The sequence below is a fragment of the Lissotriton vulgaris genome, chromosome 11 (assembly GCF_964263255.1).
Source record: "Lissotriton vulgaris chromosome 11, aLisVul1.2, whole genome shotgun sequence".
Lineage (NCBI taxonomy): Eukaryota > Metazoa > Chordata > Amphibia > Caudata > Salamandridae > Lissotriton > Lissotriton vulgaris.
The window spans coordinates 111,777,014-111,802,812 of record NC_141699.1 but is presented as its reverse complement, the minus strand read 5'-3'; the positions used below and the strand labels follow the sequence as shown (position 1 = coordinate 111,802,812).

At 49.1% G+C, this 25,799-nt stretch overlaps 1 protein-coding gene across 1 annotated transcript in view; it reads right to left on the bottom strand.

Annotated features, from left to right (window-relative positions):
• Window positions 1-25,425, bottom strand: part of PIK3IP1 (phosphoinositide-3-kinase interacting protein 1) — a 42,986-nt gene extending 17,561 nt beyond the window's left edge. Inside the window, exons 1-3 of the mRNA XM_086942833.1 lie at window positions 24,599-25,425; window positions 16,734-16,850; window positions 12,153-12,272 (exon numbers count right to left, since the gene is read on the bottom strand). Coding sequence (XP_086798959.1) covers window positions 12,153-12,272; window positions 16,734-16,850; window positions 24,599-24,674 — 313 coding nt within the window. The 5' untranslated portion in view covers window positions 24,675-25,425. The remainder of the gene's footprint in view (window positions 1-12,152; window positions 12,273-16,733; window positions 16,851-24,598) is intronic.
• Between the last annotated feature and the right edge of the window lie 374 nt (window positions 25,426-25,799).

Genomic DNA, 25,799 nt, shown 5'->3' with positions numbered 1-25,799 from the left:
TGAACAATCGAAAGATCGCGTGAAACAAATAGTAGTCAACCTACCAGTGTGATCTCAAACATATGGGAGTGGACAAACCACACAGTGTTTGTGCTGTACGTGGGAAACTCCCATGGCAGGCACCCAACAACTTTAAAACTGAGAAAAACAAGTAGTAATTCCGACCCTGGCCGCTAGCTGGCAGAAGAAGCTCAGCTAGGGAATCTAAAAACAGAAAGCTGCTAACGAGTGCTTTCTTTGTGCTGCTGAGGGAGCGGGACTGGACGTCATTTTGGGAGACCAGGACTTGTATTTCATCATCAGACTTTTCCCCAGAGTAAGAGACAGAAACGGAGAAAGAATGAATAGAAAGATAGAAAATACTGACACAGAACGTAGTCATGAAATAGAAGCTGCAAGTGGATAAAAACACAGGGTGGTGGAAGCAGAGGCGCAACTAGAGCCACATTTAGGGAGGGGATAATAAATATTTCGGGGGTGCTAAGTCTTCAAGCAGTAGGAAGAGTGGAGCTGCAGGGGCTCTAAGAAGGGGTGAAAACACAACAAAGCCTTGTTAACAAGTAAATGGTCTTTTAAAGACCTGTGAAGTACTCAGGTGCGGCTGTGTGGGCCCAGGAAGTTGTCTCGACCCGGGCTGACACACACGACGATGGGGGCTGAAACCCTTTCAGCCCAATGGGCGTTGCACGCCTGGGTGGAAGCAAGACTAGGCGATATGGGTATTTGACAACCCTTGAACTTGGCAGCGCCAGCAACAGGCTCCTAAGAAAATCTTCAAGTTCTGGACTTTTGAGTCTACAGTTTAAGCACTGCTGTAAACACACGGTAATAGCATTCACAGCGAGGCGGGGAGTCTAATCTTATGCCTTTACAAAGAAGTTCTTTTCAAACTCCTTCCGGTTTTCAAGTTCCTCCTGAATTTGAGCAAATTTCCCAGGCACTACCAGTTTTAGTACATAAGGCGGGTAACTGTTCCTGAGAAAGATGTCTGGTTGGACTATGGCGGGAGTGAGGGAGTCTTCCTTATTGGAAGGTAGTGCCCTCAGAAACCTGTGTGGGTGACATGCTTCATCAGACACCTGTGTGGGTGACATGCTTCCTCAGACACCTGTGTGGGTGACATGCTTCATCATCGGGCTTAGCTCCTTGAGGGGCCGGTGCTGCAATGCCCCACGGACCCCACTAGAGGTCTATTTGGCAGAGATCTTTTATAGATAGCTTTCATGATGAGTGCAGATGTGTGGGGACTCTGTGGCGTTTCTTCAGGACCAATAATAAATCAGGTGTCCCTGTGCTGTGCATAGCTCTAAGAATGTCAGTTAATTCTTCAAATACTTGAAGGGAAGTACGTCAATACTACCTACAATCAATTAACCTATTCGGGTCCTGGGAACCTTAATTTCCGTACAAATGTATATAACTGTATGTGGGATGATTTTTTTTCAAGTCGTGCAATCAATAAAAAAGAGATTTACTTTTTTTTTACCTATTCGGGTCTCCCATTCCAACCCCAATTTCAGGGAGCTGAAGCGCCTTGGATCAAGGCAGAGGACAGCGAGAACACTGCAATGAAAACTAAAGTTCTGCGCAGAGATGAGCGTGTCACCTACCCTATGCTCTGCCTGCCCGGAGGTGCCAGGCACCACAAGACCAGCTACACATTAAATATTATCCAGAATCCTATGTCACTACGACACACTTTCTGGCAGCACCCACCTTGGCAGTCAACATAGGCAGAGCTGTCACTTTGGCCAGCTCCATGCCCGAGTAGGACATACAGCCCAGATTGTTGCTTTGCATCTTGGGACTTGAAGTCCTGTTAATTCCATTATAAAATACGGACTTCGTTCTCAGAAAGGAACTATGCATGCATACCCTGGGTCGAATGAGATACTCGGAACACGGGGAGCTTGGAAACTGGAGAGCTCCGAGTACAGGAAGAGGCATTTTAGGAACCAAAATCAGTTCCTGGAAAGCTATTTTCGGAAATTTAGTTCGACATAGTCAACAAGGAAAGTTAAGACTGCTTGAGGAAAACAAAAAAGAGGCAAAACTATGAGTCAGTGTAAATTCCGCGCTATATAAAAATGCATGAATTAAGTAAATCAATAAAAAAAAATGCTGATAACATCCAAGGCAGAGAGATCGAGAGACTCAGCCTCCGTGTTACCGTGAGAGAAAAGGAGACCTAAAAAAATCCGTCGCAATAAACAGTTTGGAAAAGCAAAGAGGAAACTTGCGCAATACTTCTCGTGCCAATAAAGTAAATCTGCATTGTTACATATGGGAAAATTAAGTAAAACAGCAAACCAGATGCTGCGGAGACTGTAATTTGAGTTGTTTACAGGATCGACTTCGAAAAGTGAAGTCATCTCTATGCCGGCGGCCAATGGAGGCTGAGCTCCGACGCCCAGAGACAGCGGGAGCCAATCCTAGGGCAGGAGGGTGAGAAGGGGCGGGGCAGACTGCTCTGGGAGGCTAAGGGTTGCACACACCCCCGGGGCACGAGACAAACAGGCCGCGCGGCTCCTTCAGCAAGCAGAGAACACGTGGTGACTGCAGAAGTCTCAAACTTAAAGAAACTCTCACTAACACGCAAATGACATCCGGCTGCAAAGACTCCTCAACGGCAGCATGTCTCGTGCTACCCAAACTAGTTATACAGCAAGCAATAACAATCGAAAACGTACCCAATATGGGCAAAAATGATATAGTCACACCAAATTTTCACACCGCTTTGTTATTCGGGGTGCTGCTTCTGTAGGTGTCATTAAAAACGAACAAAGGAGCCAGTGGAAACTAACAAGACTACAACTCCCAGAAAGCCCTGATATGTTAAAAACAAAGCCCAGGGATGCCATTTATTGCAGTTTATTTACTGCCATTTATTGCAGTATTATACCTCTACTTGTACTTTGTACGCTTTTGTAACCTGCACACATATCACTTTTTCCTCCTGTAATGTACCGATTGCTACCTCATGTATTTTGGTTGCTCACTATTGTCACTTTTGATTCATGTAACTGAACGTTTGCTTTTGTAATTTGTTCACTTCTAATTTTCTCCTCATGTATCATTACTGTTCCTATTGTGATGCGCCCTGACAACTTTGGGTAAAGTCCGCGCTATATAAAATCGCATAAATAAAATAAATAAAAACTGCTGACCCAGTGACTGGCATCGGGACGCCCTACTCCGTATCACTAACACAGTATTCACTCACCAATCATGTGCAGTACTTTCAGGCAATACTCGCATGTAGCACTCACTCCAGATGTATACGTGCAGAATTAATTTCCCCCCACCACGCTAGTGCTCACTCCATGCTATGGTGGCTACCGCTGTAGAGTGACCATCGGTTGGGGAAGTTATTCTAATCAGTTCAATGGATGGAAGCAATATAAAAACCACTGCTCCCAGAATGCTTTAGGCTGCTGCATGAAATCCCTAGACTGGAACCAGTGTTGATAATGGCACGGAGTGAGGTGACCAACATTGCTGGAGCTAACCTGGGAAACAAACCGGCATATTTATCATTTTATGAGGCCACGTGGCTTTTCATGGCTATGTAAATATAGAGTAAGGCAAGGGGGGACCCAGGGAGAGCTAGGCGCGAGCCGGTCTCTTCCTGGGTAGGTTCGCGCGAGGATCACGGCATCAGGTGGGACTGATTAGGGGAGGGGATATAAGGGAGGCAGGCTGGCGGTTGGGAACTGCGTGGCAGGAAACTTGAAGGGAGGTTTTGTTTTGCGGCGCGCGTGTGTTTTCTTGTTTTCTGGCTCCATGGAGGAAGCAGCGGAGGTTCGAAGGGCCGTGCAGATACTCTGCGAGGCCGGGCGTGAGGACCTGCTGCGGCCGGGTGTCCCTGCGGAGGCGTGGGTCGGAATGGCCCGCCCCCCTCGCAAGGCTTCGGAAGGTGTTTCCAGGGCAGTGACGGCGTGTTTATCCACAGGCCCGGCGGAGGAGGAAGACGGCGAGGCGGCCATGCCGGCGGACGGGCCTATGCCTGTTTTGCCTGCGGCAGCTGTGGAGCCCCCGCCGGGTGCCCCGGGCGCCCTCCAGCAGGTATGTGCTTTACCGTTTTTCAGTGCTGGTCCACGTGGGGCGCCCGGGGGGAGGCGGGGGCGTTCTGCGGGCCGGCAGACTCCGCGCTCAGGCGGACTGGCCCCGGGGAAGTCTGGGAAGCCACAGGCGGGTCCTAAACCAAAGCGGGGGCGGAGCCTGGATCTACACGGGCACCCGCTGCCCCCTCCCCCTGCTGCAGAGCTTGTAGACTCCGTCACTCCGGTGCCCCCTTTGCCGGAGGGGGTTTCCCCGTACCTCTGGTTGAATGGGCAATGTTTCCTGCTCTCCCCTGCCATGCCGGTGCCTGGCCCTGCTCCTCCCCACACTTTTTGCCCCCCACCACTGGGCGGTGCAGATGTGGGGTCACATACCGCCGCGCTGCCTGCATATTCCTCCACTGAGGCTCCCACCCCTGCCCCTGCTTCAGATACAGAGGGTGCTGCACCTCGCATGCTGCCCCCCCTGGCCACCAAGTCTGCGCCCCTGGGTGCGCCTGGCCTCCATTCTGCCCCCCCCACTTCCTTGGCCCCTGGTGGGATGGGATTGTTACACAGGGGGGCGCCCCCGGTTCCTGGGCAAGCTCTGTTCCCGGTCCCTAGGGGCCGGCCAGGTGGCCTTCAGGGTGGCCCTGCGACTGGGTCGGGGGGTGTCTTTGGTCTGGCGTCGGTGGGTCGTCCATCGGGGGGTGATTGCTATCCCGCTTTGGGGGAGAATGGTTTTACGAACTCTTCCTTGTCTGGCTTGAGCGGCCGCAGTTTTCAACCTGCGCCTCCGGCTGGGCGGCTGTTGGCTGTTTCTACGGGCCCGGGAACTGTCCACACGGCTGTTTCCAGTGGTGGGCTTACAGGGGAGTTATCTGGAGCGGATAGCTCTTCTTCAGCTTTCCGTGCACACAGCTTTCAGAACATTGATTGGCAGTTTTATGATGGGGGTATTGGTGATGGGGCTATGCCCAGTGGCAGTGGGCAAGTTGCATTTTCTGATGAAGCTTTCTGTGGGAATTTTCATGATGATGATTTGGAAGAAGGGGAATTGAGAGACAAAGATGTTGGGCTTTTGGCAGCACGGGCCCAGGGGGGTGGGTTGGGGCAACCCACTGTTTCTCGTGTTTTGCAGGAGTCTCGAGCGGACCATGCAGCAGTACGAGGGGCAGTGAGGTCTGGACCTTCTCAAGGGGATCGTGGGGCTGTTCAACCACAGTCGGAGCAGTTGCCAAGAGGTAAGGATGGGTGGTGGTCTGTGTGGCAACCCAGGGAGAGTCTCCCTGTTAAGAGTACAAGATCTATTGGTACGGGTGATGGGGTTGTGGTTGAGCGAGTCGCTCTGGCACCGAGGCTTGAGCGGCAGGTAATTTCGAATGTTTCTAATGTGCAAGTTGCAAGGGATGTTTCTACAGCAGGGGCTGGGGGGGGTTGCTGCCACACCAGTTAAGGAGGATAGTATCCTGCCTAAGAAATTGCCTTATTCTGGGGTGGGGATGCCTTTGGGGTCCCATTTGTCTGAGAAAACAAAAAATCTCATATGGTCTGGTGCATTTGTGGATGTTTTTCGACTTCTACATAGAGATGTACAAGCTAAAGAGGGGTCGAAGGAGGAGGAATTAGAATTGGCTCGGAGGCCTCGTGTTCCGAAGTCGATAGAGAACTGGACTTCGGCCTTTCTTATCTATGCCAGCGTTTATTGCCAACGTCATCCGGAGAAGGCGATAGACATGTTTAAATATGCCGATGTCATTCGCAAAGCTCACAGTTACTTTGGTGGCTTTGCCTGGTTGTCCTATGATGACGAATTCAGGGCGCGCATGAGCGCTTTTCCTGAGCGTTCGTGGGGTGAGGTTGATTCCGAATTATGGCTACAGTGGATGGCCTCGGCGCACCCGCCTGCTACGACCCACACGGCTAGCGGGCAGCCAGTGTATTATCGGCCCTTTCCAGCTCGCCGCGCTCAGTCTGGGGCGGGGGTTTGGGGCAGAGGTCAATCATCCTCCTCTGGCACATGCTGGCATTTTAACAGGGGTTCCTGTAACAGACCAGCTTGCAGGTATAAGCATGAGTGTTCGCAGTGTGGGGGGAAGCATGCGCTCACCCAGTGTTTTCCCAGCCAGCGATTTGGTGATCAAGGACGGGGTTCAGGGGGTAGGGGACAGCCGCAGCACGCTGTTTACAAGGGCTCCTACTCCTATTAAGCAAGATGTTCTCGATCTCTGGTTAGTGGATTATCCTGATTTTGAGGCTGCCAAGATTTTGTCTTGGGGTTTTCGGATTGGGTTTCGGATTGGGTATCAGGGGCCCAGGGTGGGTAGGTGGTCTGACAATTTGAAGTCTGCGAAAGAGAGTCCTCATGTTGTGCGGAAAAAACTGGATGCCGAGCTTGCAGCGGGTAGGATTGCTGGTCCTTTCTTGAATTGTCCTCTTCCTGACTTGATCGTGTCGCCTCTGGGTGTGGTACCCAAGAAGGCGGAAGGGGAGTTTCGACTTATCCATCACCTGTCATGGCCCGAGGGTGCATCCATTAACGATTTTATCGATCCAGCTGACTCAACTGTCAATTATGCTTCAGTGGACGATGCCTTACGGCTCGTGCGCACGGCTGGTGTTGGGGCTTTGCTGGCAAAGAGCGACATTCAGTCGGCTTTCCGGCTATTGCCCATTCATCCTTGGGATTTCAGTCTTCTGGGAATGCATTTTGATGGTAGTTTTTACGTTGATAGGGTGTTGTCCATGGGCTGTTCAGTGTCATGCTCCCTTTTTGAGACATTCAGTACATTTCTGCAGTGGCGCTTCACTTATGTCAGTGGCCACGTCCTGGTCTGTCATTACCTTGATGATTTTCTTTTCATTGGGGAGGGTCACTCTGGGCAGTGTCAGTCGGCTTTGACCACCTTTCAGGCTCTGGCGGAGGAATTGGGCGTTCCATTGGCGCCGGATAAGACAGAAGGTCCCTGTACATCCCTGACTTTCTTAGGGATTGAAATTGATACCTTGTCTATGGAAGCGAGATTGCCTGAGGCTAAAGTGAAGGAAATGTCTGCCTTCATACAGCTGGTGCTGGGGGAGCGGAAAGTTGTTTTGAGGACCGTCCAGAAGCTTTTGGGGTACCTCAATTTTGCTTGCCGGGTTGTTCGGGCGGGCAGGACGTTCTGTAGACGTCTGGGTCTTTCCATGTCAGGCGCAAGCCTTCCCCATCATCGGGTGCGCGTTACCACCGCTGTGCGTGCTGATTTGACTGTCTGGCTTCGTTTCCTGCAGGAGTTCAATGGAGTGTCCTTGTTTTTTGCGGATGAGGACATGGTGTGGCAAGTCCAGTTGTTCACGGATGCGTCGGGAGCTCACGGATTCGGTGTATTTTGGGAAGGTCGATGGTGCGCGGCCGGCTGGCCGGTGCACTGGAAGGAACAGGGTCGCAGCATAGCGTTTCTGGAGCTCTTCCCGCTGCTGGTTGCTTTGTATCTCTGGGGGGAGGAGTTTCAGAATCGCTCCGTCTTGTTCCATGTGGACAATTTAGCAGTAGTCCACCTGGTCAATCAACAAAAGGCTCGTGACTTGCGTGTTTTGCGGCTCCTGCGCGCATTCATGCTGCGGTGTCTGCAGTTAAATATTGTCTTTAAAGCACGGCATGTTCCTGGTACTTCTAATTGCATCGCTGACTCTTTGTCTCGCTTTCAGTGGTCCGAATTCCGCAAATTGGCTCCTGGGGCGGACCTGGAACCAACGGCGATCCCACAGTACGTATGGGACCTGGGGGATTGAGGGTACACCAATTGGTCGAACATTCAGTGGCTGACTCCACAAGGCGGGGTTATGTGAAGGCCTGGCATGAGTTTCTGCAGTTTGGTAAGGATTTGACGGAGCCAATCAGGGCCGGGTTGTCGGATGAACAATACATCTTACAGTTTGTTTTACATTTGGCGGACAAGGGCCTATCGCCCACAACCATTTCTGGCAAGTTGGCTGGGGTTTCTTTTTATGGGCAGCTTTAGTGGGGGAGGGATCCTGTTGGGGGGGTGTTGGTTCGTAAAGTGTTGAAAGGTTTGACTAGGCTTCGGGCTGGTGGTCAGCAGCTCCGGCAGCCGGTGACTTTTGAGTTGCTTCAGTTGCTGTTGCCGGAATTGGAGGTGTGTTGCCATGATGCTTTTGAGTGTGCCAAATTTCGTTTGTGTTTTGTTTGGTTGTTCTTTGGGGCATTTCGGGCATCAGAGTTGCTGGGGTTGCGGGGTAGGGTAGGTATGACCGACAGTGAGGTGGTGTTGGAAAATGACAGAGTGCGGCTGTGGCTGCGGGCGTCCAAAACCGACCAGATGGGGAGGGGCAAGTGGGTGTTCCTTGGCAGGAGTGGTGTTTCTGCATGTTGCCCGGTTGGAGAATGGGAAGTTTTTGTGTCCTCCCAACATTTTCTACAGGGGCCCATTTTTTGTCATGCTGATGGTAGTCCCATAGTTGCACCTCAGTTGTTGGCTGTTTTACGCAAGGTTTTGTTGCGCCTGGGGAGGGACCCTGTTCAATTTGGTACTCATTCCTTCAGAATTGGTGCGGCGACGGAGGCCGCTAGGTTGGGGTGGGACTGGTCACACATTCGTCGCATTGGTCGTTGGCGTTCCAAGTGCTGTGAAAAATATGTGAGAAAATAGTACAATTTTGCTTGTCTAATATTTCTATTTCCTCCTAGGTCCTTGGCCCTCAGTCGCCGGATCCAAGCGGAGGGTGTGGATACTGGGGCACTCTTTTGTTAAACGGGCAGCTTTAGCCGCTGCCAGTCAGCTTTGTGGGAGATCACTTGGTTTAAACAGCATGACGCACGAAGTCTCCTGGCATGGCACGGGGGGCATGCGCTGGGGTGGGCTTTTTCCCGCCTTGGCTGCTCTGGTTTCACAGTGTTTGGGGGGCCCTCCGGATCTCCTGGTACTGCATTTGGGCGAAAATGACTTAGTTTCACTCTCTGGTTTGACTTTGTTGAAATTAATGAAGCAAGATCTGGAAATCATCAAGACCACATGGGTGAGCACCATGCTGATATGGACTGAGTTTGTGCCTCGTTTGCAATGGCGTGGGGCGAGGAACCATTCCTCCCTGGAAAAGGCTCGACGGAAAGTTAATAGAACAATGCGACTTTTTTGTCACCATTTGGGTATCTACAGTTTGGATCATTACCATTTAAACGTCTCTGAACATCATTTATTCTGTGAGGACGGTGTGCATCTATCTTCTTTGGGCATCTCTTTTTACCTTCTAGAACTCAGGGATCTGATTAGCAAAGTTCTTCAGGTGCAGTTGTGGTGTGCTCCTTCCTTTTCATTTTAGGTGGGGCAATAAAACGCTAAAGGTTTTCCTGGGTGGCGGGTTTTTGCTAGTGGGGTGGGCAGCCTGGAGCGGGTTGGCCATCCTGAAGTGGGTAGTACTAGGGGTAGTAGGCAAGAGTTAGTTCGGGGTTTTGGGATTTAGGTTTCGTAGGTTCACTGTAGAGTTGAATTATGGTAAATAAATAAATAATGAATGTGTTCACGAAATTTATGATGCACCTGTCCTAAAATAAAGTGGCCTTTCTTGCTCCTAAAGAGGTGTGGACAGTGATTTCTTGCGCGATGCCTTACTTTGTGTGGAAAGGACGTCCCATAAGTGTTGCTGTGGGTGTTCACACACACAACACTCATGGTTTTTGACACTGCCCCAGATATACAACATAGCGTAAATTTGAGGCAGCACCAAAACTAACGCCTAACTAAAGTAATGTTCACATTTCTCCTAGTTTTTTCCTCTTTCCATGTGAACAAGTAAAACGCCTACTTTGATTGTTTTTGTGAAGGAAGGCAGTCCTTCGTGCACAAAAACAATCATGCCAGCAACACATACACCCTTGCTCCAGGGTGCCGGTGTTGGCGCTCGGCTGGAGTTTGTGCACTGGCGCTGGCAGAAAGGTCAGGAATGCACTGTATCTTTTCTTTTGACATAGGGAAGCGCAGCTAGAAGGCTGGACGCCCTGCCCTACAACAAAATATTTTTAATATGCCCCATAGTTTCTGAAAGGTCAGTGGGATTAACAGATATGTTTTTCAGGACCAGCCCTATGTTTGGAGGTGGCCTGCTCTTGCTTGGACAGATGTGGTGGGACAGCAGGTGGTGTACCCTATTCTTAGAAAGAGATTATTTACTTGTCCGATTACGTAATGGGAAGGGTCACAAATACGGTACTAAATTTGAAGGTAAAGTAATGTAAATCTTTATTTCGAAGAATAAAAAATTCCTCATAAAAGTACATTACATAAAATTTCATTAGATTTCATTACATTTCATTCCTGAACTTTTCGTGTTAAAAACAACAATAGAGAAGAGAGGATATGATTCACGGGGCAGGTATAATTTTACAACACTAATTCATTTCTTGTATTCCTCAATCTTACTGCTACTTTTAAAAAGCTTAAAATGGCACATAGGGTGTGGGGATCAGTGGCTTTCTGTAAAAACAACAATGCAGTTCTTGCTTGGCGGAATTTCTGTTTCTTTAAAATGTCTACCAAAAACAATCGTCTGGGGTTACTATAAAATGAACATAAAAGTACAAAATGAAGGGTGTCCTGCGGAGACCTATTGTCGCAGCCGCAGGCACCCTTCTGCTCAATTGATACGGTAAAACCAGCAGGGTAAGCTAAAATATTTGGTAACCAATTGAGCCTAAAACGGCACATTAAAAACCGATCATTTTGGCTATACATAAAAAACAGATATGATTCCATTCCCCCTCCAATCTTACAAGGTCATAGGCTGCAAGTGATTTCTTTGCCAGGCCACAACTTCTGTCAGCAACATATTTTTCTAAAAGCAATTTTTTTACCTTCATTTTACAACTATTTACAATCAAGGAGGGATCATTAAAAAGCTGGCCCTGGTCAATACTTGTTAAAGAAAGTCTTTCACATACTTCAACCCGGGGATTTGTAGGGCCTGGTCTCTTTGTAAGCAGTCTGTAATTATTTCCCTGGTCAGAGCTGCCTCCGGGTTAGTCCAAGTTCTCATCCATGCCATAATTGGCCTTAGTTTAACAATATCAGAAATATATGGCTCCATGGTGCCAGGGTGCCGGCGTTGGCGCTCGGCTGCAGTTTGTGCACTGGCGCTGGCAGAAAGGACAGGAATGCACTGTATCTTTTCTTTTGACATGGGGAAGCGCAGCTAGAAGGCTGGACGCCCTGCCCTACACCAAAATATTGTTAATATGCCCCATAGTTTCTGAAAGGTCAGTGGGATTTACAGATATGTTTTTCAGGACCAGCCCTATGTTTGGAGGTGGCCTGCTCTTGCTTGGACAGATGTGGTGGGACAGCAGGTGGTGTACCCTATTCTTAGAAAGAGATTATTTACTTGTCCGATTACGTGATGGGAAGGATCACAAATACGGTACTACATTTAAATGCCAATGCTTTTTTAGATGCAGAACTCAATATCTTTATTACTATCTCCTAAACATTCGAAAAAAATAAAAAAGTTTGGTTACAGGACAACCTTACACCATTCCAACAAATTGGAATCCGTCCAAGTGTTTCTACACGCAATATAATTTAAACCCATCACTGCCTTCACCCAAGACACTTAGTAAAGAATACACACTTGCACGTTAATAGAACTAGTTCTATGTTAGCACTTGAGGGGACAGGCACAGAGTGTGAAAACATTAATATGTTGTATAACTTTCCGTTATTACCAATTTATGTTTGGTTGCGGGCGGGTCTGCTCTGAGAGCAGGGCAGGAGTGGTGTGCCTGCACACTCCTGAGTGCGCAAAGACTGTCTGGTCGGACCCCTGTCTTCCTAGTATATCTCTAGGGCCCCCGTTACTCCCTAGTGAGTATCAGTGCCTCGTGCATTTTCTTGTTTCTTGCCAGTACCTCCATAACCAGAATGCAAATGCAGAACAAATCTAATGGTAAAGGCAGGGAATGGTGAAGTGAAGATGCTTTAGAGGGTGGGGAGAATATGTAATTTGTCTTTTTTTTGTCCCCATGGTTCATTATTTGGAACTGCATACAATGCTGGCTTTGTCACTGCATGGGCACTGCCTGTGGTTCTATATAACGTATACATTTGTTCACCCACTCACCTGGACACGGCTGAATGCTGCATGGGCGCCTCTCTGGCATGCCCCTCTTGCCAGTCACATAGCACGAGGGTACTGGCTCCTCCTCGACGTTTCTGCAGTAATTGTGATCTTCTGCGGCAGCTGTAGGGCAAGAAAGACACCATGACTCCTCTGCATGTACGACCTGCCCCGACCCAGACCCCACAATGAGGTTAAATAAAGCATCTCTGCATGCAAGGTCTGCCCCAACCCAGACCCCACAATGAGGTTTAATAAAGCATCTCTGGATGCCTGGCCAGCCACTACCCAGACCCCACAATGAGGTTTAATAAAGCATCTCTGGATGCCTGGCCAGCCCCAATCCAGACCCCACAATGAGGTTTAATAAAGCATCTCTGGATGCATAGCCTGCCCCAACCCAGACCCCACAATGAGGTTTAATAAAGCATCCCTGGATGCCTGGCCAGCCCCAACCCAGACCCCACAATGAGGTTAAATAAAGCATCTCTGGATGCCAGGCCAGGCCTGCCCGACCCAGACCCAACAATGAGGTTAAATAAAGCATCTCTGGATGCCTGGCCAGCCCCAACCCAGACCCCACAATGAGGTTTAATAAAGCATCTCTGGATGCCTGGCCAGCCACTACCCAGACCCCACAATGAGGTTTAATAAAGCATCTCTGGATGCCTGGCCAGCCCCAACCCAGACCCCACAATGAGGTTTAATAAAGCATCTCTGGATGCATAGCCTGCCCCAACCCAGACCCCACAATGAGGTTTAATAAAGCATCCCTGGATGCCTGGCCAGCCCCAACCCAGACCCCACAATGAGGTTAAATAAAGCATCTCTGGATGCCAGGCCAGGCCTGCCCGACCCAGACCCAACAATGAGGTTAAATAAAGCATCTCTGGATGCCTGGCCAGCCCCAACCCAGACCCCACAATGAGGTTTAATAAAGCATCTCTGGATGCCTGGCCAGCCACTACCCAGACCCCACAATGAGGTTTAATAAAGCATCTCTGGATGCCTGGCCAGCCCCAACCCAGACCCCACAATGAGGTTTAATAAAGCATCTCTGGATGCATAGCCTGCCCCAACCCAGACCCCACAATGAGGTTTAATAAAGCATCTCTGGATGCCTGGCCAGCCCCAACCCAGACCCCACAATGAGGTTTAATAAAGCATCTCTGGATGCATGGCCTGCTCCAATCAGACCCCACAATGAGGTTTAATAAAGCATCTCTGGATGCCTGGCCAGCCCCAACCCAGACCCCACAATGAGGTTTAATAAAGCATCTCTGGATGCCTGGCCAGCCCCAATCCAGACCCCACAATGAGGTTTAATAAAGCATCTCTGCCCCAACCCATGCCCTACAATTAGGTTTAATAAAGCATCTCTGGATGCCTGGCCAGCCCCAATCCAGACCCCACAATGAGGTTTAATAAAGCATCTCTGCCCCAACCCATGCCCTACAATTAGGTTTAATAAAGCATCTCTGGATGCTAAACCATCCCAAGCAAAGACCCCACAATGAGGTTTAATAAAGCATCTCTGGATGCCTAGCTTTCCCCAACCCAGACCCCACAATGAGGTTAAATAAAGCAACTCTGGATGCCTGGCCAGCCCCAAACCAGACCCTACAATGAGGTTTAATAAAGCATCTCTGGATGCCTAGCTTGCTCCAACCTAGACCCCACAATGAGGTTAAATAAAGCATATCTGGATGCCTAGCTTGCCCCAACCCAGACCCCACAATGAGGTTAAACAAAGCATCTCTGGATGCCTGGCCAGCCCCAAACCAGACCCTACAATGAGGTTTAATAAAGCATCTCTGGATGCCTAGCTTGCCCCAACCCAGACCCCACAATGAGGTTAAATAAAGCATCTCTGGATGCCTGGCCTGCTCCAACCCAGACCACACAATGAGGTTAAATAAAGCATCTCTGGATGCCTGGCCAGCCCCAAACCAGACCCTACAATGAGGTTTAATAACGCATCTCTGGATGCCTAGCTTGCCCCAACCCAGACCCCACAATGAGGTTAAATAAAGCATCTCTGGATGCCTGGCCTGCTCCAACCCAGACCACACAATGAGGTTAAATAAAGCATCCCTGGATGCCTGGCCAGCCCCAAACCAGACCCTACAATGAGGTTTAATAAAGCATCTCTGGATGCCTAGATTGCCCCAACCTAGACCATACAATGAGGTTAAATAAAGCATCCCTGGATGCCTGGCCAGCCCCAAACCAGACCCTACAATGAGGTTTAATAAAGCATCTCTGGATGCCTAGCTTGCCCCAACCCAGACCCTACAATGAGGTTAAATAAAGCATCTCTGGATGCCTGGCCTGCTCCAACCCAGACCACACAATTAGGTTTAATGAAGCATCTCTGGATGCCAGGCCAGCCCCAACCCAGACCCCACAATGAGGTTAAATAAAGCATCTCTGGATGCCTAGCTTGCCCCAACCCAGACCATACAATGAGGTTAAATAAAGCATCTCTGGATGCCTGGCCAGCCCCAAACAAGACCCTACAATGAGGTTTAATAAAGCATCTCTGGATGCCTAGCTTGCCCCAACCCAGACCCCACAATGAGGTTAAATAAAGCATCTCTGGATGCCTGGCCAGCCCCAAACAAGACCCTACAATGAGGTTTAATAAAGCATCTCTGGATGCCTAGCTTGCCCCAACCCAGACCCCACAATGAGGTTAAATAAAGCATCTCTGGATGCCTGGCCTGCTCCAACCCAGACCCCACAATGAGGTTTAATAAAGCATCTCTGGATGCCTGGCCAGCCCCAAACCAGACCCTACAATGAGGTTAAATAAAGCCTCTCTGGATGCCTGGCCTGCTCCAACCCAGACCCCACAATGAGGTTTAATAAAGCATCCCTGGATGCCTGGCCAGCCCCAACCCAGACCCCACAATGAGGTTAAATAAAGCATCTCTGGATGCCTGGCCTGCTCCAACCCAGACCACACAATGAGGTTAAATAAAGCATCCCTGGATGCCTGGCCAGCCCCAAACCAGACCCTACAATGAGGTTTAATAAAGCATCTCTGGATGCCTAGCTTGCCCCAACCCAGACCCCACAATGAGGTTAAATAAAGCATCTCTGGATGCCTGGCCTGCTCCAACCCAGACCACACAATTAGGTTTAATAAAGCATCTCTGGATGCCTGGCCAGCCCCAACTCAGACCCCACAATGAGGTTTAATAAAGCATCTCTGGATGCCTGGCCAGCCCCAACCCAGACCCCACAATGAGGTTTAATAAAGCATCTATGGATGCCTGGCCAGCCCCAACCCAGACCCCACAATGAGGTTTAATAAAGCATATCTGGATGCCTGGTCAGCCCCAACCCAGACCCCACAATGAGGTTTAATAAAGCATCTCTGGATGCCTGGCCAGCCCCAACCCAGACCCCACAATGAGGTTTAATAAAGCATCTCTGGATGCCTGGCCAGCCCCAACCCAGACCCCACAATGAAGTTTAATAAAGCATCTCTGGGTGCATGGCCAGCCCCAACCCAGACCCCACAATGGGGATTAATACATTCCCTCCATCTTATTTTCCCATTTAATGCAATTATTCTCTTTGGAAAAATAACCAGAACAAGTAAGGTGATCATGCTGAAGTTAATAAAAAAGATTATTGTTCAATTTACAATATTTGTGTGAATAAACACGTAACAAAAAGGACAGTATGCCATGTTGCTTTAAAACACACTTTGTTTCCATAATCCCCAAAAGTGGAAAAAAGAATCAGCCACTTGTTATGTACTTTTTAAGCATTATTTGATTAATTTTGTAGACAGTAATCTGCAAGTAATCTAACGTGGCTTTGACAAACCATGCCAGTGATTCACAAAACAATAACCACGTGTGCGTGTGTACAACAGCCCCCAACCCCCAACCTTTCTCATACACTTGGGGCCTCATCTACCAGAAAATGAAGCAGTGCAGCGTCACAGGCCATGTAGCTGCGCTGTGTCATATTTAAGGAACGGGAATGCATTGTATTTAAGACAATACGAAGCATCCCTGTGCTTTCCCCAGCGCTGGCGCACAAGTGGCTGCCGTGCGCCGGCATAGGCACCATTTTGTAGGGGTGCTTGCGCTGCTGGGATGATTGTTTTTGTGCAGGTAGGTGTCCCTTCCTGCACAAAAACAATAACTAATGGCATTTTCCTATTTCTGGGAGTGCTGCAGAAAGTGGAAAAAACCAGGAGAAATAAAAGTATTTCACCATGTTGCGCCATTCCTACGCCTCCTTGGAGAAGGCGTAGGATTTTGACACATTCACAGTTTTGCAAAATGTTCTGAATCTGGAAATGCGTCAAGTTGTATGGATATTGTGTGGGAACACCCATATTAACACCCATGGAACGCCCGTTTCACGCAGAGTAATGTGTGAAACAGGCCTATATTTACAAGGCCATGAAAAGTCACGCAGGGCGACTTTACACGGCCTTTTAAATATGTGCAAGCCCATTGTGCCGCCGGTGCGTCCGAAAAAGTGACGCACTGGCGGCGCAATTGGCTTGTAAATAAGCCTTTAGTGCCTAAGAGTGACCTCCAAAGGCTGGCAACTTACCATCTGGCGACGGGAAAAGTGAGGTCTTCTGCACCTCCCGCCAGTTCAGGCAGGACAGTCCGGCTGCTGCCACATGCTGGGTGCCCAGGTAGGGTGCGCCATCTCTGCGAAGACAGTCTGTAGGGCAGAGGGGAAAGAACAAGACAGACGTTAAATTATTGTATCCAGCGCCAGCATACCCTCACAGGTGACAGAGAGCTCTACAAATCCACCTTACATTACATTACTCATACACCCCCCTGATTGGGGGTGGACCATTTCAGTTGTAGATGAAACTTCCTGAATAGGAGGGAATCCCTTAAAGAATTTTTAGGTATCCTAATTAGACACTTTAAGGGGTTTCATAGCATAGCAATGCCCCGACCCCCTACAAAACACACCCAACATACTCTAGAGAGCCCTGTCCAGGTGACTCTGGAAATCTGACCATATGAGCCACTGGCCACCGTGACCTCCATGACATCATGCCCGTAGGATACCTGTGACCTCCAAGAGCCCCAATTTAAAGGTGTCCTACTCTTAGCTAATCCAAACCAGAAATATTCCATTAACATCCCTCGCAGAACTAAAGGCGAAAGATTTTTTTACATTTTGAGGGGAAACCAGGTGGGTGTGTTGTGGAACTCCAAAGTGTCCCCAAGTAATGGGTTCTTTTCGATTAAACTTTTGTAATTGTATACTCTATAAAATAATTTCACCTAAAATAATGCATCCATCCCACTAAGCGGGAGACGGTCAGTTTGTAGTAACTCAGACTGGAAAGAGATGCTACAATAATCTTATTAGCACCTTTCCGCTGAATGGGAATAACTCGGGTACTAATAAGGTATTCCCTGATTTAACAAACATTGTAAGATGTTGCCAGCCACTGTAGAGGTCTACGAACAACAGGATACGTGTGGGAGAAGGTCATTCATAGTCTGTCTTCCATTCCAGGGTGCTCCACGTACAGTCCTGATGAAGACCCGTTTAGATGCATAGAATTCGCACAATGTGCAGGAAGGTCGAAACGTTGATGTTTCTATATGCTGCCTGTACTGAATTTTTATTTTCTGGTCAATAATAAATAGATGAATCAGGCCCAATATAAAAGAGAGACTGTAAACTGATACAGATTGGACAGGCTGTTTTCAAAGCACTTGCATTAGCTATTTCTTTACAACTCTGTTGTCTTGCAAGAGCACTTTTTCACTTTTCACATTTGGAGCACCCATGTTCGAATCAAATGAATTGTCATTTGTATGTATTTCAAATGTAATTTTAATGAACCACTCAAACATATGTGTTACTTTAGACTCCTTCTCTTAGGTGATATCAATGTATACAGTATACAATTAACAATTTTTCGTCCGACAGAACCACTTGTGTTTATGGGCTATAAGATTCCAGGGTTCTGAGATGCTTAACGCCCATGTAATAGGTGGCGCATAAGTTACTCCTGTTTTTATCAAACATCACTGCACATTCTAGGACTGGCTTATGATTACAATTGCATTTTTATGTATGTGTAGTAAGTGGCCATTAAGTCTCATAAAAATATACGGTACATTTGTAAAATGCACATGTACCCTGAAGGGTATCTTGGCGCGGAACAACTGATGTTTCTTGTATTCCATTTCAACTGTACTGATTTTAGCAACCTCGAAAGGATGAGTGTAAGATTGGAACCTTTGACCATGAGGTGGAACACAGAACCTCCCTGCAGTGGATGCATTAAGCCGCTGGGCCACCACACCCAGCAAAGTGTTGTTGACTGAATAGCTGGCATTGGGTGAAGTAGGGACACATCTGTGAGATGGGGACACTTAGCAACTCTGGAAGTCTCCCGCCCCTGGGATACCTGGCACCAGTAGGCTCACCCACCCCAAGGGCAGTTAGTTAGCAACCTCAGAACCCAGGACAGTCATCTCTCCCGAGGTTCAGATATTCAACAAACCCTGATGCCAGGTGAGTACGAGGCACAATGCTTATAAATCCCCATCTCTATGAACACCATTTAAGCAACATACGACCCTCGAGACATAATTATACATGTTTTACATTCTCGCGTCCAGGTCGTCTATAGATCTGAAAATTCCTTACCTAAGAAACCTAGAAATTCCATACCAGTAACCTCAGGAAACTTATTACCTCTGAAATCTAAATATTCATGTTCTCGGACCACCAGGCAGCATATTACTCCGAGAGCACCATGTGGTCAATGTTATCAGATCTCACGGACCCATAGGTCCCTGGATACCTCGGATTATCTGAAGCCCGTTTCTCCCTCTGCCTGAGGTCCCTTGAAGTCTCCAACCATCTGCTGGAAGTAACTTGATCACAAGATTCCCAGTTATCCAATCACCTCAGACTCAGATTAGCCAACTGCGCTCCCAAAAAAATGCAATAGATAACCAAAATATCTATAGCCCATAGCATCTGACGCCAAGTAACCATTTGCTACTGTGTGGAAGAGGTGTGGCGCAGCGGCCTGGTTGCCTGACTCCAGACCACAGGGTTCACGGTTCGATCCCCGGCTCTGGCAGCAGGTTAGACCAGTACCAAGTGAATCTGGGCAATAGATGGCTTAATCTTCCGACGGCCCCCAGAACACCTCTCCAGAGGTAGCTGTGCGCTCTGCAAATGCTGGTGTTTACATTTACACAGGTCCTTATGTATCCCAGATTATATCGATGCTCTGAGCCGTGGGGCTGCAGATTACGCTTCATCCCCAGATCGTTCGGGATTGCAAATTATCTGACCCCAGGTGATCTAAAGACAGACTCCTGGAATTACCCCTTTCCTGATACTCAAGTGGTAAAAGAAAAACCAAAGGGGGTGATGGACGGAGCGTTGACAATACAAACACTCACCCCCAGTCAACTGATCTGGGTATAATCCATCACTGTTCTTTAGCTCACTCAGCCACCCCAGTTCAGACATGGCCATATGCAAATCAGTCTGACCCTGTGCCTCATGGGAACAGTCCAGCCCAAACTGCCAAGCCATGTCTTCCCTGGACCGGAATCAAGCTTCCCAGGACCGGTTTCTGGCATTCCAGCCGTCTTCAGCCCGGCTTGCTTGCATCCAGTGGGAAAGTGAGCAAGGGACTCACGTCTGAGCTTACCCTGCCAACTTAGGGCGAACAAAGAACAACCAAAGGGGGTGATGGACGGAGCGTTGACAATACAAACACTCACCCCCAGTCAACTGATCTGGGTTTAATCCATCACCGTTCTTTGGCTCACTCCGCCACCCCAGTTCAGACATGGCCATATGCAAATCAGTCTGACCCTGTGCCTCATGGGAACAGTCCAGCCCGAAATGTGGTAAAGACAGACTCCTGGCACCAACAGATCAAAAGCTTCAAAGATAGCTGCGAAAACAGAGCAACAAAGCTCCTGAGACTTACAAAACAGTTAACTGGTCACCTTGAATTCTGATTGCTCTATTTCGCCATTAACTAGGTGGACGTTTTGCCCAAATAGTGTTAAGATCCGCAGCTGTTGGGCTTTTGAGGTGGGGAAAAAGGGGAAAGGACATTGAAAGCAGCGAGAAGGTCAACCTTACAAAATAATTTGCACAGGGTGGGATTTTTTTTTTTAATTGTTTATAAAAACTTTTATTTCCACATTTAAATACATTTCTATCACATTCAGCATACAGCCATTGGGTCCCCATATATGCCTTCGGTAGGGCCGATGTGGAGTAAAGTAATGTATACTCCATACACTTCTTTCACTAATGGGCCAGTACTGTCTGGTAAAGAGTACCTGTACTACTTTGAAAGCGAGAGTACCTGCACTTCTCAGGAGCAAACAGGTACTTCAAAGAGTGAGTACCTGCAGTTCTACATTTGCATTTTAAACACTGCCCCAAATCTTGTTTAAGTTGAGTTGTAAGGGGAGCCCTAAACTTGGTTGTCATTGCCATCTCTGGAAAGTCCTGCACCCTGGTGCAACACAGTAAAGAAGCTGTGGGCAGGGCCGGACTGCCCATACCAGGCATCGGGTGTTTCCCTCGGAGGCTGGAAAGGTGGTGGATGGTTTTGCAACAGGTAGGGGCCAGTTTTATAGAGGTGCTGCAATATTGGCCCCCAGTAACAAAAGCAGCAAGCAAGCTTTTCCAGTCTCCCAGAGCCGGGCAGTGCTGCCCCAGAGGCTAGTCCCAGAAGATTTCCAGGTTCCCAGCCCTGGCTGTGTGGGAGCAGAAGCAGTCACTACAGTGCAATCCCCTCACACACACACACACGCCACCGCCCCCTCCTCAACTTCCTTCTCCCCACCTCAATTTCCGACAAGGCAGAAGACAGGTCTGGCCCGTGCAGGGAAGAGCGGTGGGGCCAGGTTGAGAGGGGTTTGGAGGGGAGGGGTAGGGGGAGGTGGGGGATTTGACAAATGACCACGAGGGAAAATTTAATAAATCATTAATTTTCCCTAGTCGTCTGTCAAAACACCCCCCTACCCACCCCCCACCTGCCGCCACCACCCTTACCTGCACGGGCCGTGGCTGGTGGCAGACATTCTCCGTCAATGCACCCAGGATCTGTAATAACTGTCCTGTATCCATCAGGACCGCCCTAACCCCGCTCCAATTTAGGAAAGAGCTGAAGACACATGGCTTTAAGTGGGCCAGGTCTCAAGGGGTCTGAGCACCAGCAGTTTTTTAAAGGGGGCCTCAAAACGGGTCTCTATCGGGCTCTGTTTGGAGCCATGGCACAGGCGGTCTGTGTTTTTTCCCGGACTGCAGTGACAGCAGTTTGCTGTCACTGCAGTCCGGAAAAAAGTGCCAGGGCGCAAAACAGCCCGTTTCGATACAACAGGCACATCGATGTGCGCTGCTCACACTGCTCACTAGTGGAGAAGTTACGGCATGATTTCATGCCAGGTGAGTGTTGTAGGGGAAGGAAAATCCTTTAAAGAGAGTCTTATTCTTTCTGGATTTCCCTTCTCTTTCTGAAACGCAGGAGCAGCAACATGTGGTTGTGTCACCAGGGCTTTAAGTGGAAGCTTTTTCAATATTATATGTAATAATCCATAGTTGCAGCTTTTTTATCTTATGCAACTAATAACCATTGACAAAGCCAATAGTCCTTACTTGTAGGTATGATGTTACTTGCTGTATCACATATCTGGATGCAATGATAGAAACAGCAAAATACAAGTCGGGCTGCACACTATGCTAAATACAGATTTTTTGCGTAAGTGTTTTAAAGCCACACCCCTAATTACACAGGCCATGCCACTTTGAGAGACCCCCCCCAAGTTTTTTCATCCCACTTAAAGCCTGGACACACCTCCTTAAAGAACACTATGTCACGACTAAGTAATAGCCCACTTCCCCTCTCAGAATCCAGCTACCCCTCCAATCACTTGTTCTCTGTAGCTTCACCCTGGACCATGTAAAGTGCACTATACAAATATCGACATACATCTGTAGCATTACCACACAGTATTATTATATATTGGAGCGGCAGAACCTGATGCAGAGGTCTGGCCCGGACCAGGGTTCAATTCCCCGCCTCGGCGGGTCTTGGGCTCAAAATTTCCCTGGCCTGGACCTGACAATTCTCGCCTCAGTGCCTATTCCAATCATGAAGTCCCACTCTGTAACTCTGGGCAATAGCTTGCTTAATCTCCACAACGGCCCCTCGCAGCGGGATGCCTGGCTTTCACCTTGGGGATGCCCAGTAATGGGTTATCTCGCAGGGGAATACCAGGACGGGTTCCCTAAGCAAGCGCTGGGACGCTTTCGGGCAGCCATGCGCTCTACAAATCAATTTAAAAAAAAAAAAATTTATTACCACACGGGTGGAGATTGCACGGGCAAAGAAAAGGGGGGCTCAGTTTGGGGCACCAAAGTTCTGGGGTCGGCCATTTTGGGACCTTCTTAGCCCCGCCCTCTTCACCTGGAGAAGTGTGGCTCAGGGGTTAGAGGCGGCAGACCCGGAAGCTGAGATCGGCCCTGGACCAGGGTTCAATTCCCCGCCTCGACGGGGCTTGGGCTCAATAATTCCACAGACTCGATAATTCTCGCTCCGGTGCCTACTCGATTCACGGGTTCAACTCTGCGACTCTGGGCAATAGTTTGCTTAATCTCCACAACGGCCCCTCGCGGCGGGATGCCTGGCTTTCACCTTGTGGATACCCTGCCGGGGTTATCTCACAGGGGAATACCAGGACGGGTTCCCTAAGCAAGCGCTTAGATGCCTGCGATGTGGGTAATTTGCGCTATATAAATACATGTACATTTACATTTACCTCTTTGAAGGGTTGATGTTTTGACTCTTAAAGTGCCTTCTAGTGACACACTTACGCAACACATCTGTTGTACAAAATACTGCCCTTCCTTGTTAGAAAGAGATGAACTCGGAGCCCTGTGGAGTGAGCAGAGCCAAACGTCAGAGCGAAGACGAGTTTTAAAGAGTAGTTGGGATTTGCAGAAAAAACTGTGGTGCACCATTTTCCTACAAAGATTGGATACTTTTAGCCTTGTTTCTGCAGACTGCAGCATAGTGTGTGCTTTTTACCCAATTTCATGCTCAAAAGCAGAAATGCCACTTTTAATGAAATGAAGTTTCTGTTCTTCCATGCGAGAGAAATCATTATTGGTGAAAACGTTTTAAACAGCATTTTAAGAATATATGTAGATTTCTTTCGTAAGAAAAGTTAACAACTTTTGTAATCAACGTGCTTTGAAATGGAAAAATAGCAACAGACCAACGCCGTAGCAGGCGCACCGCAATGACATGCCTTCTTCCATACGTTTTCAGCTAATTGGTTTATAATTTGGTCACACATGGGGCATTATTTGGTTCCTCGTTGTGACGTATTCAGACCTAGTACTTACCTCTCCATTGTCAAAAACGTATTCCAGTATTTCAAAGTTATGAAACTGTTGACTAGTTAAGTTATGGTATGTTTCGGGATGTACACACGCCTAGCCGCTTCCCTGGCGTCAAAGGTTAAGTCCTGTAATATTCCAGATGATTACGCCTCTGCCATATATAACAAACTACCTAAAACTTCTCACCGAGTACTTTACTGCCCCACCGCCTGCACCGCTGGCTCCCTTCCACCAAGATGTCAACAGGACCATTACGTCAATTAAGCCCCTCCCCTTAAGAACCTGGTGAGCCCATCGCCAGGTAGCCTTTTTATCAAGTACTCTGCATCACAACCAGCTACAGGTTCAATAAACATCTTTGTTATTGTAATGAAAGGCAAGTCTTAGTTTCCCGCACCTCGTACGATCTCCCACATTGGTTAAACGCTGTTCTGGTTTTGAGCACACACCTCACCCAATTAGATCTTTGTCCCAAATAATTATGAGGAAATGATAATTGCTCAAAACAATGTATCCGTAATTGCACAAAGAATGCAATTACAAAACCTTCCAAAAACATGTTGACCCGCTCCGAACCCACAAAAATCGCACATTAAAAAAATCCTAGATAATGCATTATAAATGTAACCACCTCCAAAATATCCCCGAAGGCTGCAAAGGGGCCATGGTGGTCTAAAACCAGTGAATTGGTGTGCTGAACCGATGGGTATTACCGGAACCAATCACCCCAATGAGCAGAAATATGGGCAGATGCTGCCTGAATAGGGTGATGGCATCTATCAGATCAGGTTTCCACCCGGGATGTCTGTGAGCGCGCACAGATGCGGCCCCCCTGCGGGGGGAAGGGGCGGCCGAGCCCCCCGCACCATTTCCAGCCTGAGCTAGTTGGAACTGGCTCGTGTACAATGCCGCACACGTGCAGTTCAGGGGGAAGACTGCTTCCCCGAGTCCGGCATTGATGGCGCCTTCTTATAGCACGGAAAGCGCCTAGAAGCTGCTACCTAACGAACTCCCTTCTGACGGCCCAGATTATATCTTACCTTCATAGCCAAGTGCAGAGTGCAGCAGCAGGCAGCTCAGGACTAGTCCGTGCATTAAAGCATTCATCCTTGCCATGGAGGTTGGTGCCCAAGAGGTGGCCGTGCCAGGGAAGGTGCCCGCCTCAGGGGAGAGAGTGTCCACAGGCGCTACAACGATTTGGATTTATAGCAAGCAATGCCATGGGTTGCCAGTGTTCTTGCGGTGTGAGGGTGGGTAGCATGAGAGGTGCTACCTACTGGGTCCGGCGGAGAGGTGCCAGGCTCTGGTGTGTGCACAGGAGAGATGCCAGGCTTGGAATCAGGCTGGGTCTGGATGAGGCTAGGTGCACAGCAGAGGTGCCAGGCTCCAGACTAGACGCGCAGGAGAGGTGCTCGCCTCTGCTGCAGGTCAGACTGGGCGCACGGGGGAGGTGCCATGCTCTGGGTCATCATGGCTGCTCGAGGGGTGCCAGGCCCTGGATCGGGCTGGATGCACATGCGAAGTCCCAGGCCCGGGGTGGGAGTGGGCGCACATGAGAGGTGCCAGTCCGTGGGTCAGGGTGGATGCACAGGAGAGGTGCCAGGCGTCGGATCAGCGAGGATGCACAGGAGAGCTGCCAGAGGGTGGGTGCACAGGGCGAGGGCTGCAAGGCAGGGGGCACAGCGCGTGCAGGCGCTCCCTGGGAGAGAGGTGTCCGGCAGGCTGCTGCTATCGGCCAGAGGTGCGGGCAGCGCGCCGGGTGCCAGGCTCTGCTCTTTCTGCCTCGTGCCCTTGGTGTACCCTGGCCCTTCCCTGTCTCTTCTCTTGGTAAACAGCCTCTCTCTGGCCCCGGCCCTCCCTCATCACTGCAGTCAGAGGCGGCTGGCAGTGCAGTGGCGCCCGCTGGGTCCTAGCGCTCTCTGCTGCAGTCAGGGAGTGAGGGGGGCGATGCACTTCACCCGCCCCCCAGGGTTCAAAAACCTGCAGCACAACACTGCACACACCATACACCCTCAAGCGCATCCACCCCAAAACACATAGTTGCTAAGTGGCCTCATGTCACGAGCAACAACTTTATCCAGGCCCAGTGGTGGACTTTTTTTTAATGCAAAACTCTGGGCAGTGCACTGGAACTTTTAAGTCCAAACTCCGAATGCGAAAACAGGATCTGCGAGTCGCGGCAGGCAGTGCTGTGAGCTAAACAAACAGGACGGGGTGAAGGTGCCACGCTACAAGTCGCCA